Source organism: Bos javanicus, chromosome 13 (genome assembly GCF_032452875.1).
Source record: "Bos javanicus breed banteng chromosome 13, ARS-OSU_banteng_1.0, whole genome shotgun sequence".
In the NCBI taxonomy this organism is placed as follows: Eukaryota; Metazoa; Chordata; class Mammalia; order Artiodactyla; family Bovidae; genus Bos; species Bos javanicus.
The window spans coordinates 62,759,249-62,774,357 of NC_083880.1; the positions used below are offsets into that span (position 1 = coordinate 62,759,249).

Genomic DNA, 15,109 nt, shown 5'->3' on the forward strand with positions numbered 1-15,109 from the left:
TAAAACTTTTTTGACTGAAAAACGCAATATAATAACCAAAACTTTGGGAGAAAAATACCCATAATCCTCCTATCTTAACTTAGCATCTATTTTTTCTTTTGTATATTGTTTTCCAAATGTCCATCCATCTGCACTCATACTTTTATGTGGCTGCACTCAGCATCAGTATTATTTGATATCCTCTAAGTTATATCTATTTCCTATACCACTCTATGATAGTCATAACTGTTTTAATAGCTTCACCGTATTTAATAATGTCTTTAAATTTTTATTCATTTGTTTGTTTTATTTTTTGGCTGCTCTGGGTCTTCACTGCTGTGTGAAGGCTTTCTCTAGTTGCAGTGAGCGGGGGCCACTATCTAGTTGCAGCCCATGGACTTCTCACTGTGGTGGCTTCTCTTGCTGCAGAGCACAGGCTCTAGGCACGTGGGCTCTAGTAGTTATGGCACCGGAGAAGGCACTGGCACCCCACTCCAGTACTCTTGCCTGGAAAATCCCGTGGACAGAGGAGCCTGGTAGGCTGCAGTCCACGGGGTCACAAAGAGTCGGACACAACTGAGCGACTTCACTTGCACTTTTCACTTTCATGCATTGGAGAAGGAAATGGCAACCCACTCCAGTGTTCTTGCCTGGAGAATCCCAGGGACGGGGGAGCCTGGTGGGCTGCCGTCCATGGAGTGGCAGGGAGTCGGACACGACTGAAGCGACTTAGCAGCAGCAGCAGCAGCAGCAGTTATGGCACATGAGCTCAGTAGTTGCAGCTCACAAGCTCTAGAGTGCAGGCTCAACAGCTGTGGTGCACAGACTAATATGCTTCCAGAATGTGGAATTTTCCCAGGGGATTGAACCTGTGTCTCCTGCATTGGCAAGCAGATTCTTATCCACTGTATCACCAGGGAAGTCCTATTTAATACTTTCTAAAACCTTTCCAGAGAGCCTTTTGAAAGGAATAATTTTGTAAAACTTAGCTTTACTTATGTGAGATTTTTTTTTTTAAGAAATTTTTCTTCTACTTAAAGGTGACAGTTTCTTAAAGTAGGGCTCAGCTGGAAATTTTTTCCCAGCTTCCGGCAAAATCACATTTTAACTGGCATTATACTTTACTAGCTAAAAATATATCTTGCACTAGAAAAGATAGCAAGAACCTGGGATTATAAAATGTTCTTTGCATAATAGCCTGTTTTTAAGAGTCAAAAGCTGGATACAGTGAGCAATTTGAAAAACTGAGAAACAATTTGAGAAAATATCTGCTTTTAAGGGTGAAAAGCCAAATCCAGTGAACAATTTGAGAAAACTGGCCTTCCGTCAATCATCATGATTTCCCACCAGGAATCACTGACTTGAGACTACCTCCTGTGAATATTTCACGTGGCATGAAGGGAAAAGGGGCAGCATGTTTAAATGTGGCAGGAGCCCACCTAGAAAATGCTAAAGCCCCTTTCAGCATGGGTCCCAATGCCAGCTGCCCTTCAGAACTTCCTGGGAGGGCTTTTTTAAAATACTGATATCAGGGCTCGACCTCAGAGATTCAGATTTAATTGGTCTGGTGGGGCCCTGGTATCTCAGAGGATTCTAGCTCCCCCAAAGGAGGATTTTAGCATGTCACCATGGTCGAGACCCAAGGGTGGAACTAAAGGGAGGGGAATTACGAGAGGGTGTGCAGAGAGGGCCAGGAACCCCTTTCCCACGAGGAACAGGCAGAGAATGTTGGGAGTCCCTGAGCCCAACTCCTCCATCCTCCCTGGGTTCAGGGTTGGCAAAGCAGCTGGAGAAGGGCAAAGCAGCTGGCTTTTCATAGGAAAAATTAACATTTATCAAAGTACATAGTCATTTCTCAAAAGTAGCAAAAGGTGGTCAACCAGAAGGTTCTTCATTGGTGAATTTTAACCTAAGACAAAATGACGGTGTCTCAGAGCACTGCCCTGGAAAACAGGCTGCTTCGAGCAAGGAGCAAGGCCTTTGGGGCCCAGGATCAAGTGAGGTGAATGTTTAACTTCCTTCCCAAGCAGAAGAGCCGAGGCTGGGGTTGTCACTGTGACACTTGGTCCCCATAGTTCTTCGTTTCGGGGGCTGTCCTGTGTACTGGGGGATGCTTAGTATCATCCTCGGCCTCCACCCACTAGGTGTTAGTAACACTACCCGGTAAACTGCAGCAATTGAAAATGTCTTCAGAAATTTCCAAATGTCTCTTGGGAGACAAAATCACCCCTGCCAAGAACTGCTGAATTTTTTTTTTTTTTTTTAGTTTTAGTTTTATTTTTACTTTTTGGCCAAGCCACACAGCATGTAGGATCTTAGCCCCTGACCAGGGATTGAACCTGCATCCCCTGCATTGGAAGTGCAGGGTCTTAACCTCTGGACTGCCAGGGAATTCCCGAGAACAGCTGGAATTTTCAGGGGAGAAGAATTCAAGGGGCAAAGAGATGTGCTGGGGCTAGAAACCCACAAAGAATGTTTACCAGTCTGGTTGCGTCTGTCTTTCTGGCCTCTGTTCTAATGTGACACATGCAAGGAAGTCAGTACCAAGGGTTGACTGAAGAAGTGAATGAAGGAACGCATTCTGGATTTCCCTCTTATGGGAACATGGGCTCTTGTGAATACGATGAGTCTCATGGGGAGGACAGCTGGCAGGTCAGGCACACCTGGACACTGGGCAAGGGACAAATCATTGCAAAAGATCCCAGGTGACACCAGAAGCTGTGGTGATCTCTGAGCAGTGGTAATGATTGGGGGAGTAGACGCACCATTGAGTCCTCAAGCACATGGGTGAAAATTTGGCTGGCCGTGGTACAGGGGCGGGACTCAGCCAGGTGAGCTGGGCGTGGGTCACTGTGGGGCTGTGTGCTGACCCCGGCTGATGGAGGCCCTGCATCTGTGTTGTTGCAGCTGTGTCCTGTGCTCAAGGCGGGCTTTGAGGACATGCGTGGGGAACTCTTGAATCTGACGAAGGGTAGGTGCACCACTCTCTCTCTCTCCTTTTTTCTTGACTGCTGAGCTGACCTCCAAGCACTGCCTCTGCTCTCTGCCCAAGGCAAGCCTCCCCTGGTCAGGCCTGAGCAGCAACTCAGCCTGGTAGCAAGAGGGACAAGCATCATCTGATCTCTGCCCAGGATGAACAGACAGGATATCACCACAGCTATAATTTCATGAGTACATAATACATGCAAGATTCTATGTAAGCCAGTGTGTGCCCAGATAAACCCAAGTTCAAATTCCCGTTCTGCCACTGATTTGTTCCATGGCTTTGAAAAAGGGGGCTTATACATCCCTGCCTCCAGGATTGTTGAGGATTAAAATTTTATGGGAGAGTGCCTGGTACATGGCAGATGCTCTGCATGTGCTTACAGATGTGTGCTGGATGGATGGATGGATGGCTGGATGGCTGGATGGCTGGATGGATGGATGGCTGGATGGATGGATGGATGGATGGATGGCTGGATGGATGGATGGATGGCTGGATGGATGGCTGGCTGGCTGGATGGATAGATGGCTGGCTGGCTGGCTGGATGGATGGTTGGATGGATGGATGGATGGATGGATGATACAGAGACTACTGTGGGCTATCAGAGAAGAGGGATCAAGGGAAGAAACAAATTGTATCCTCAGACCCTTCACAGTTAAAGTCTGAATTCTTGGACCCCCTCAGAGAGGGGATTGGTGGGGAGAAGAAAACTCTACCATCTACTCTTTGGGGATCTGAAGAGGCTCATTCAAAGAGCCACCAGAGAGGATTGGGAAGAGGAGAATGGAATCAATAGGTTTTCAGCATCTATAGAGCACCCACTTTGGGCCAAGTCCTTGGGCTGCTTCACTGACTCCTCAGACAACTCCATGAAGTAGCGATCATTATCCCACTTAACAGATAAGGAAACTGAGGCTCAGAAATGAAATCATTTGTCCAATTCACAGGAGGAATTAGTGATAGGGGAAGGCTTAAACCCAATTCTGTAAGTTTCAAGTCTGATTCATTCAGATCTGAGTGAGCTGATTTTGCTAGGTGTCAGTCCTGTACAATCTACAAGGCAAGTATCCTACTGCTTCCCCATTTTGGGCCTGGAGAATTCCAGAGACTGTATAGTCCATGGGGTCACAAAGAGTCGTGCAGGACTGAGCGACTTTCACTTTCACTTTCCCCATTTTAAGATGAGGAAACTGAGGTTCAGAGGCAGGAAGAGGCTAGCTAAAGCTACTAGGGCAAGAACCCCAAGTCTATCCAGCTCCTGTGTTCCCTAGGGGCAGAGCAGGAGGGTTCCCCAGGCTCCACAGGCTCTCCCAGAAGCAGGCAGACTAAGGAACGAACTTCGCACATACCTCCCTGATCTCTATTCTCCACCCAACAGCTAGGGCAGATGAGACGCCACTGCCACCTGGTGGCCAAGTGGGGAATCCCGAGGAGGACGCAAGGGATCCCTAGGGCAGACCCAGACCCTGCCAGGGTGGAAGGTACGGATCAGACCGGTGGGGGAAGTGGAGAGGTATAAACAATGGGTCAGTTTTGTTCCAAACCAAAATGTTGACACAGGACCAACTGAGTTCAGATCCTTTTACAGTATGCCCTTGAGCAAGTCATGTCACTTTTCTGAGCCTTGGTTTCTCTATCTGTGAAATGAGGGTCATAGCAGGACCTAAGGTTATTGTGAGGATTCCATGAGCTAACATGTGTACAATTTAACGCATTACCAGGTGCTTGATAAATCTCAGCTTGATAAGTCTCATTATATTTATCATTGTCCTTATCAGCATCATCATGACTCCTGCTCCTACCCCTACACACCTGCCCCCACCCCGAGCAAAAATGGTGCTTCAGCCAAAAGCAACTTCCCACCAAGCCATCCAACACTGCCCTCCACCCTCATAGAATTTTCTTCTCCCTGAGCAGTGCCCATGTCTCTCAACTCTGAGCACCTGAAGCTTGATTTTATTTCTCCTGTCATCGACCACAGTGTTGTCCATCTCATCCTGGGGGTGAGTATCATGGGACCTCCAGGGGAAACTGGGGACATTCCTTCCCTTCTCTGACCACCAGTAGTCAGAGACCATTGATCTGCTTCAGGTGAGAAAACACGGGTCACAGTACACACAGGCAGACTTAGAAAAGTCTCAACAAGCTGACCACGTCCCACATAAACCGTTCTGGCAAAGAAAAGTCAGCGTACGGGCCACACACAGAATATCGACCCCAATGACCCAACCTCCTCCAACCTTGATTTCTGCCATCAGGGGCCAGAGTGGGAGGGACTCTTGGTCTTTCTCTCAGGTAAGCCCCTGACAATCCTCAAATATCTGGTGATTCTGAACAAGAGCCCAGGATGCAGACACATCATGAAGGATCACACAGATCTAAACTTCTCTTCCAGCTCCAAAACTCTCTGGCTGTATGACTTGGGATAAGTTTCTTCACCTCTCTGATCCTCAAATTCTTTTGTAAAATGTAATAACACAGTCACTAAGGAGAGGAGGAAACGATACCACATGTGGCCTGGCAGGCAGGAGGCGCCCGGTAACCATCAGTTCTTTCTAAAATATGGAGCCACCCACCACACGGGGGGCTGGACACCCTCTGGGACCAGGCCAAGCAAGGCAGCGTGAACCTCAGACCTGTTTTCATGGACCCCTGGAAAACTGCAGCATCAAACATTCCCATCCATTCTGCTGCAGTCTTGAATTTTCTCTTCTTCTAAAGGGTTTCTGGGGTGTCTGAGAAGTTGAAACCTAAGTACCAAACAAGAAATCTAGATTTTTTAAAAACCAGAGATTACCTGAGGGGTGCAGATGGAGTCGGTGTTGCTAAGTAGCTGAGATAGCCCTTCATCTACAACAGCCAGGCACTGACTGCCAGGCTAAGCTTCCTGGCGGCAACTGCAAAAAGAGAAACCGGCTGGAGGGTGTCATTTCCTTCTAGGTTATTACTAGATACACTGTAGAGCTTGAGTTCTCTCTGCTCTGTGTCTCTGCAGGCCAGGTTGTTCAACTCGGAAGGAAAGGTGACTAAGCTGTTCAATGTTGCTGGGGATTCCCTGAATCTGCCCACCCTGAGCCAGACCACTTTCAGGCTCACCGTGAGGAAGGATGTGGCGGTCGCTATCATAGCTGCCTTGCTCCATTCGGGAAAGCTCACAGTCCTCTTGGACTATGTGGTAAGTCTCAGCATGGAACAGAGCCTGAAGCCAGCTCTGCTGCATCATGGGGATTTCCTGAATCAAAGAGGGCATAAGGACCCCCCTCCCCAAGCAGGAACCTCCTTTCAGGATCAATTTACATACTTCCAGCAACAGAGAGCTCACTCCTTCCTTGAACAGAGCCTGCCTCTGACATATATATAACTAGAAAGCTGAAAACCTCCTGTAGCATCCAGCACCAGTCCTCGTTCTGCCTTCCTGGAACCTGAAACACCTGCTTCCTCTATCAGATAACAGTTCTGTCCAAAGGGCATCTTAGATATTGACTGGCCCGGGGACAGCAATGCACGGTTGCCGTCCACTGCAGGGCCCACGGCAGACATCGCTCATCTCCCAGGGCCCTCCTCCCTGTTGAGCCTGGATTCTGTCACAGCCACGGAATCCTGATTAACCCAGCACAACAGAAAACCACCACCAGTCCACTGGGGTGTGCCATCTCCTCCAGGTGACTGATGGGGCCCAGAAGAGGGCAGGGTTGGCCCAAAGATAGGGGAGCAGGGCAGGACTTTAAGTCAGCTGACAGATCACCAAGTTCTTGGGGATTAGAAGTCAGGACGAGGGCCTGGAATGACAGGGAAAGGGGCGTGGTCACCAGCAACCACATTCACGACTCTAGTAAGAATTGGGTTGCTTCTCTGTGTCCTCTGAGAACAGGAAACTGCCCGTAGACCCACAGGCACCACCAATCCACAGTAAACGTTCAGGCTGGCTGGGACTGCATTCCCAACAGCCACTGACACAGAGGCTGTTTCCCACCAGGCGCAGACACATGCACTGGGCCACCAGACTCTCCCAGCTTCTCTGGGGTTTGGGGGATCCCGGCAGCAGGACTGCTGGAGCTGTGTCTCCCCTCTCCCCACCAGCTGACCAGCTCTGACCTCCTCTCTTCCTCAGCTTCCTGAGGTAGCCCGCCAGCTGAAGTCAAGCATCAAGGTGATCGACGAAACGGTTGGTCCATTTGCCATCTGCAGCCTGGAGGGTTTGCTGTGGTCTGTCTGCTGGCATCTGGGGAGGGAGGGAGGTGTGGGACCACTCTGTCCCCCCAGCACTGGTGACTGTAACACACTGCTCCCTGTCCTCATGGAGATTTCACTCTAACAGGACAGTTAGTGGTGACAAAGGACAGATAGATTCTAGGGGTTATAGGAGAACTGCCAGGGTATCTGAACCACCCTGGGAGATGAGGGAGAGCTTCCCTGAAGGAAAACGTATTCCAGACGGAGGGAGAGTCCAAACCAAAGACTGTGAGATGGGCAGAACAACAATTTATTCCAGGATCTGAGGAAGCACAGAGAGGAATGGGGGAGTCCAGGAAGGTGGGCAGTGGCCAGGTCTCACGGGACCACATGGGGCTCGTGGACTATGGGGACGCACTTGGGAGGTGTCATATGGGTCTGATGTCCTTCCAGGCAGCAGCGCAGCTGGGGCCCACACAGATCGTGAAGATCATGAGTCAGACGACCCCAATGCTCATTCTGGACCAGGGCAATGCCAAGGTGGCCCAACTGATCGTGCTGGAAATATTCGCCACCGATAAAGACAGCCGCCCCCTCTTCACCCTGGGCATCGTGAGTTCAGTTGTCTGAGACATTGGCAGCAACCTTGGGAATCCCCCTGTTCACTGTTCTTGTTCACCCTCTCTTGCTTTGCTAAACCTTTCTGCCACTCTTATTACCTCGCAGAGCTAGGGGAAGGGAATTTTGAACCAAGAATCAGGGGCTTTGGTGGCTCAACTCTTAGTTAGTCAGAATCTTTAAGCAGACATTTAATTCACATGCACAAAGGGAATTGCATTAGCTCATATACCTGAAGGAGAAGGCAATGGCAACCCACTCCAGTGTTCTTGCCTGGAGAATCCCAGGGACGGCAGAGCCTGGTGGGCTGCCGTCTATGGGGTCGCACAGAGTCGGACACGACTGAAGTGACTTAGCAGCAGCAGCAGCAGCAGCATATACCTGAAAAGTCCAGGTCAGTGCTGGTTTCCAGAATAGCTGTATCAGGTGTTCAAACAATGTCATCTTCATTCTTCTCTCTTCCCATCTGGCAGCCTTGTTTTTCCTTGTGTTGCCTTCATCCTCAGGCAGTTTGTCCCTTCTTGGAAGTGCCCCTAACCCACATCAGGCTTATAACCTATCAACTTGGCAACCTCAATGGAAAAGCTTCTCTTTCCCAGTAGTTCTAGCAAAAGTTCCAAAACTGACTCTCATTGAATGACTTAGGGTCAAATGCTTACTAATGAACCAATCAGCGTGACCAGAAAAATGAAATATGTAAATTTTCTGAGCTGGGACATACACACATATACACACACACATCCCAAATTGGGAGATTAGGATTGGCTCTATCCAAACCACAGGCCTAGAAGGAAAGGGGATAATTCCTCTTCCTCTTCCAAAAGATAAACAGAACTAAGTCATCTCCAAGTAAGTTCTGAATTGCTTTTCTCAGTAACAAAGCAGGTCAGATCTCAGAGCTTCCATTTAGAAGGACCCTGTGGATAAAGATCTGGGGGTGGGCTCATCAAAGGACAGGCCCAGTAGAAGATATCTTAGGTAGGACCCCTAGAAACAGGCCCAAGACAAAGACCCTTAGAAAAGTGCTGTACTGGGGGAGAGCTCCCAGGAGAAGGACTGAGCAAGGATGTGGCCTCAGCTGGAAGCTGGCTTCTGCTTCATCCCACAGTGAGCTCTGGAGCATGGTGGCGCCACGGGGTTGAGCCCAGGCTGAAACAGGAAGGCCAGCCTCTTGTATGCCCTTGTCTGTCAGTTACTGGTCACTAACTGCCCCCAAGGTAGGAAGAACATAACCTCCCAGCAAAAACAGGTCCCCAGACCAGGGAACGGCTGGGAACTGTTAGCAGCAGCGACACTCAGCAGCTGAGGAATGGGTGCCCCAACCAAAAAAGGGGGATCTGAGTGGGGCACCACCGCATCCTACAGAGGACAAGGTGAAGGAAGAGACGAGGCAAGATCCATGGTTGGGCCCTGGATAAGCAAGGCCTTCCATGCCTAGCCAAGGAGTCTGGACAGCACCTGATTGTCGGAGGCCAACGTTACCCTCTCCTTACAGGAGGGTGCCTGCAGGCCCTGTGCAAGCTGTCCACACGCCTTGTCAGTGGGCACCATTCACACAGCTACAGGGTGCATGATGCCCTGGCTTCCCATGGGGATGTGGGGATACCCTGATCCCCCGACAAGCAGGGAGAGGGGACCGACCCCAGCCAGCCTCACTCCCTGGGGACTTCCCTTCCATGGCCAATAGCAGGCACTTTTCAAAGGCCACCATCATTGGTCAGGGAACAAAGACCCACATTCCACATGCGTTGTTCAGTTGCTCAGTTGTGTCCGACTCTTTGCCACCCCATGGACTACAGCATGCCAGGCTTCCCTATCCTTCACTACCTCCTGGAGTTTGTTCAAACCCATGTCCATTGAGACAGTGGTGCCATCCAACCATCTCATCCTCTGCCACCCCTTTGTCTTCCTGCCCTCAATCTTTCCCAGTGTCAGGGTCTTTTCCAAAGAGTCGGCTCTTCACATCAAGTGGCCAAAGTGTTGGAACTTCAGCTTCAGAACCAGTCCTTCCAATGAATATTCAGGGTTGATTTTCTTTAGGATTGACTAGCTTGATCTCCTTGCTGTCCAAGGGGACTCCCAAGATCTTCTCAAGCACCACAGTTCAAAAGCATTCCACCCGGCATAGCCTAAAAAGAATTAAAAATTAAGAAAAGACCTCCAAGCCCAGGCCTGCCAGAGAAGTCTGTTCTCTGGGTGCAGCTGCCCTGGAGCCTGGTACTCAGCTCACCTGAGTCTAAGGGTCAAGATGCTGGATGTATATACCTGTGTTTGAGGCTGGCTCAGCTTCTGACTTTTGCAATAATAATAACCGGTTAACAGTCACCATCCGGCCTGTCCCTCAGTTTACACACCTCTACAATGGGATAATAATGGGACTTATTTCACAGAGTCATGAGGATCAAAGGAGATAATCAGACAAAGCTCATAAAACACCATCTGACACACAAGGAGGGCTCCCGTGAACATTGGCTCCTGTCATCATTGTCAGCAGCAGCAATCCTATGCGCAACCTTTTCACTGGGGCATGGGTACAGGTAACAGCCCTGTACCCATAGAGAAGGAATCTGAGGCCCACAGAGGTCAGACCCTTTCCCAAGGTCACAGCCAACAGCTGAGATTCAGACCATGTCAGCCTGACCCCAGAACTTCCGTGCAGAGCCCCACACCCAACCCCTGACAAAAATCCTCTAAATAAAAGGGTCCTGGGTTTCTCTTGTTGCAGGAAGCCTCCTCGGACATTCAGTTTTACATCGAAGATGGCCTACTTGTGTTCAGCTTTAACGAAATCAGGTAAATGCAAAAATTACTGAGAAGGTTCTGGAGATGGAAATGAGTCTGCCTGGTGACCACTGCTTTCTTTAAACACCCAGTGTCTTGAACCTCTGGGGTGTGAGTATCACGTGAAGGCTGCTTGGGGATGGGCAGAAAGGGAAAGGCCACCTTGCCTGGATGGTCTCCTCCATTCACCATGGTCCTCACTCGGGGGGGTGATCTTTCTGCCTGCTTTTTGGGCAACCATGTGCCTGCTATCTCCCCCGCTTCCCCCGCACATTGCAATGTAAGCTCATTCCAGTGTAGGAGGGCATTACAATGTAAGCTCATGAAGCCAGGGTTTCATGTGGGTCCCTGCTGTATCCAGAGCCTGTGCCATGTCTGGTGCATGGTAGGTGCTCAGTAAATAGTTGTGGAATGAATGGATGGATGGATGAATGGATGCGACTCCAAGGGACCAGCCTCATGGGCATCTTCTCTTGCAGAGCTGATCGGATCCATCTGATGAACTCAGACATCGGTGTGTTCAACGTGAGTATGAACAGATTTTCCCTGGGGATGCAGGAGATTGCCCAGGATGATTCACCGCAAAAGGAGACATTGCCTAGGAATGGCTTTGAATAAGGTCCCCACAGGCAGCTCCATGGTGAGCAGGCCAGCCTTCCCAATCTTAGCCACAAAGTCCAACCGCCTGGCTCAAGTGTTTACTGAGCACCTACTGTATGCCAGATACAGCTGAGAGTCTACACATTTGCAAACACACAGATACACACAGACTTACCTTCTGTAAAGTTTTGACCATAAATTAGAAAACGAATGTATTTTATAACACATTTTGCTCATATAGACTCATCTCAGTGACCCTGGGCAGCCCCTTCTCCTGAATCCTCAGTTGCCCTGAAAGTCAAAATGAATCAGAGATCTCAAATTGGCTGAATCCTCTCTTCTGCCATGGTGGGGTATTTGTTTCTTGGTTTGGGTGGGGGAGGCATATTTTTCCACCCTTTTGTTTTGCCTCTTAATTCTTTTTTTTTAATATAAATTTATTTATTTTAATTGGAGGTTAATTACTTTACAATATTGTATTGGTTTTGCCATACATCAACATGAATCCGCCACAGGTATACACTTAAATATTTTTAATGGGGTGGATTCCACATGAAAATCGGGACGTCTGGCTTCCTTTGAGAAGTCAAAAACTCAGGAAACAGGATGAAATTCCTTTGGAGAATTCTGCTGAAACAGAGCAGTGGAGCCTTAGAGATTGGAGGCCAGGTGTGCATCCCAGAATGCACCACAGTCTCCCCACCTGCCTGATTTAGGGCCAGCTGGTTTGCTCCCCCCACAGCATGTCTGATCCTTGAGCCCTGGCAACTCTGACCAGCAGGGAATCTGAGACTCAGCATATTCACCTGCTGCCCTCACCACAAGGCAGGGCCGTGCCCATCTGAGGAATGGCTGAGAGGACTTCAGACTCTCAGCCAGGGTGACAGGGCCATTTCTCTTTCACAGCCTAAGCTTCTGAACAACATCACCACCGAGATCCTCACCTCCATCCTGCTGCCAAACGAGAATGGTGCGTCCCTTTGCTGTCTGATTCCCTGTTCCCCAGGACATTGAGGGCAGGCGCTTTACCTCTCCTGCCTGTGCCTCCATGTGGGGCCCCTTTCATTTATTTTCCACCTATCCTCAGAGCCTTGTTCAAATTCCGCCTCCTCCAGGAAGCCTTCCGGGTCAATCCAGCTGGAAATGCGCTCTCCCATCTCCAACACCCCAGCCCAGTTTGCTCACTCACACCAGAACTTAGACATCCATAGAGGGTGTGGGCAATGTCCCAGGCTCATGGGCTAACAGCAGGAGAGAGACAGAAATGGAAACAACCAGAGCATGCTCAATGGACTTCTGATACACCTGGGCTCTGGTGCTGATTCTTCTGCTGGCTACCTGGCCTTGAACAAACTACCTTATCATCCTCAGCCTCAGTTTCTCCATCTGTAAAATGGGGAAATAGCAACACGTCCCTCAGAGGCATAAAGAAGAGGTTTTTACAGAGAAGAGAGGGGGCGCCTGACACAGCCAGTGCTTAACAGTTCTTGCTGTTGTTGGCTGTAGCTGGCATTACTATTTGTGTCACTAGTGAAGGAAGCCAAGAGAAAAGGGGGGATTATTCTTACTGAACCTCAGGTCCTGGGGGTGGGTGAACTGGTAACCTATGTCCACCCTGCTTTTTTCATGTCTTTGTTTTATTAGAGCGAGAAATCTCAAAGTATAAGCCCCTCTGCTGTGGATGATGGGAGCCCCTGATGGTTCTTGAGCAGGAATGTGAGAGGATGTGAGGGTGCCCTTTGAAACAGCCAGAAGCTGGGGCTGGAGCCAAAGAATGGGGAGACGAGGCAGGGTGGATGCCAGAGCCAGAGGACAGGAAGCAGAGGCAGAAGTCTGAATCAGGCGTGCCACGTGCAGGAACTGTGAGCCCACTGACAGCTGCCCAACCCCACCACCAGCTCACAAGTCTCTGACCACATTTGTGATTTCAGGCAAATTAAGATCTGGGATCCCAGTGTCAATGGTGAAAAACTTGGGATTTAAGTCGATTTCGTTGTCTCTGACCAAGGTGAGTGGAGTTAAACACCCTCCCCCAGGGAGGGCACAGTCAGAGGGAGAGCCCTGGGATGGGAGATAGGGGCTGCATTCAATCCTAGCTCCCCAGGTCACTTATGGGGATGTTGGGCAAGTCCCTTCTCCTCTCAGGGCCTTGTGTCCTAGTCTGTAAGTGGAAAAGGGTGACTGTCCCAGTCTGGGGTTATGTGCCTCCAGCCTTTTCCATCCTACCTGTCATTCAGGCAGGGGGAAGGGAAAGAGGCTTTATTAACTGTCTCCAAAGACATGTTGACATTTGACTTATTTTCAGCTGCCCACCTTCAAAATCTGTCCATATTTCAGCTGGCTTTGATGGAGAAGTATGACCACATACTGTGCATGATAACAAAAGAGGCTAAGTCTAGACTCAGGGACCAAAGAACTGGTTCAAATCCAGCTCTGCCTATTTCTAGGCAGGGATGTCTGAATATACAGGTCATGCACTAGTGAACTATTACATAAAATGATTCAATTATCACATAAGCAGTTTATCTAAGACACATGCTGCACTTAATTCATGTTGGATGGGCAACCGGTGTCCATATAACTGGGTGGCTAGAGCTTAGTGTATTTCATGTATCTCTTATTAGGGGGCATTTAGCAACTTTCTCTTCTTCTTCTTTTTTTTTTTTAAATCAAGTTGCAAACCATAATTCATCATTGGCAGTTTGGGTTGGAAAGATATCATTTCACTCTTTTTTTTTTTATGTTTTCTCCAAATTTCCTGTTTTGCTCTATTCCTTTGTTTAGGACTAGCATCACACTGATACCCTGTTTATAGTCTTATATTTTAAAATCTAGTCAAAGGAATGAATAAATGGATAGATCTGAGATCAAACAAGTATGGTTTGAAAAAAGTTAACGGTAGAACCTAGGTGGTGAGTATACAAATATTCAGCATAAAGTTTTTTCAACTTTGCTACATATTTGAAAATTATCATAGTAGAAATTTGGGGGAGAATCTAATAGGTTCCATTCCTTGCATCACACTTAGTTTCCCCCAAAAAATCAGAGTGTTCTTAAAAACGTTAGCTGCCTAGGACCCAATGGATACAGTCAGGAATCTACACTTGACGAAACTTCTTGCGAGATTTGGTGATCTGCTGGAGTGGAGACGCTTGTCCTGTATAAACCCAGACTGTGCGCCCGGGTACTTCATCCGTGCCCCAGACACCTGCGTGGTGTCACTGGTCACACACAGACCCTCCTACTCTGACCCTTCCAAGAACCCTTTATGAGTTCAGGGTCCTGACTCCCAATGTTAGCGGTCACCTAGTGAAGGACAAACCACCATAAGCCACAACAGGGCAGGATGTTAAAAAATGTTTTGAGGGGACTTCCCTGGCTATTCAGTGGCTAGGACTCCGTGCTCCCAATGCAGGGGGCACAGGTTCAATTCCCTGGTCAGGGAACTGGATCCCACAGGCCACAACTAAGACCCGCTGGAGTCAAATAAATAAAATAAATAAATTAAAAAAATTTTTTTTGACTTTTCTCCTCCAATTCCAGGAAGCCCTTGTGGTCACCCAAGCCTCCTCTTAGAACCTCAGCCCACTTTCCTCTCTCCCAGTGAAGACTTGCACTGTGGTCCTCCAGGGAAGGCTGTGTCTCAGTGAGAGTGTGGGAGCCAGCGCTGTAGTCTGTCCCTCCCTACAATGAATAAACTTTGTGAATCTTGCAGTCCGGAGTGTGTCTTTGTCCCAATTCAGGGTCATTTTGCCCCCTGGTAAGCTTAGGGACCAGACATCTGAGCCACATCTAGGTCATGTTCGAGCACATCTGAGTCAATCAGGGCCACGTCCAAGCCATGTCTTGGTGACATCAAAATACATGTGGATGAGGCCCAAGACTTTGACCACCTCCCTGAGTTTCAGGAATGAGAAAGCCAGTTGCCACCTCCTGCCTTCCATGTCAGTTTCTAGACCACCAATGTTAGGATAA

The 15,109-nt window shown here is 48.9% G+C and overlaps 1 protein-coding gene across 3 annotated transcripts in view; it reads left to right on the plus strand.

Annotated features, from left to right (window-relative positions):
• Positions 1-14,848, plus strand: part of BPIFB1 (BPI fold containing family B member 1) — a 23,628-nt gene extending 8,780 nt beyond the window's left edge. For all 3 annotated transcript variants that reach the window (XM_061437292.1, XM_061437293.1, XM_061437294.1), the window contains 10 exons: positions 2,887-2,950; positions 4,880-4,965; positions 5,958-6,137; positions 7,074-7,127; positions 7,589-7,747; positions 10,479-10,546; positions 11,014-11,059; positions 12,041-12,104; positions 13,066-13,142; positions 14,678-14,848. In XM_061437292.1, coding sequence (XP_061293276.1) covers positions 2,887-2,950; positions 4,880-4,965; positions 5,958-6,137; positions 7,074-7,127; positions 7,589-7,747; positions 10,479-10,546; positions 11,014-11,059; positions 12,041-12,104; positions 13,066-13,142; positions 14,678-14,710 — 831 coding nt within the window. In that variant the 3' untranslated portion in view covers positions 14,711-14,848. The remainder of the gene's footprint in view (positions 1-2,886; positions 2,951-4,879; positions 4,966-5,957; positions 6,138-7,073; positions 7,128-7,588; positions 7,748-10,478; positions 10,547-11,013; positions 11,060-12,040; positions 12,105-13,065; positions 13,143-14,677) is intronic.
• Positions 14,849-15,109: the final 261 nt, after the last annotated feature.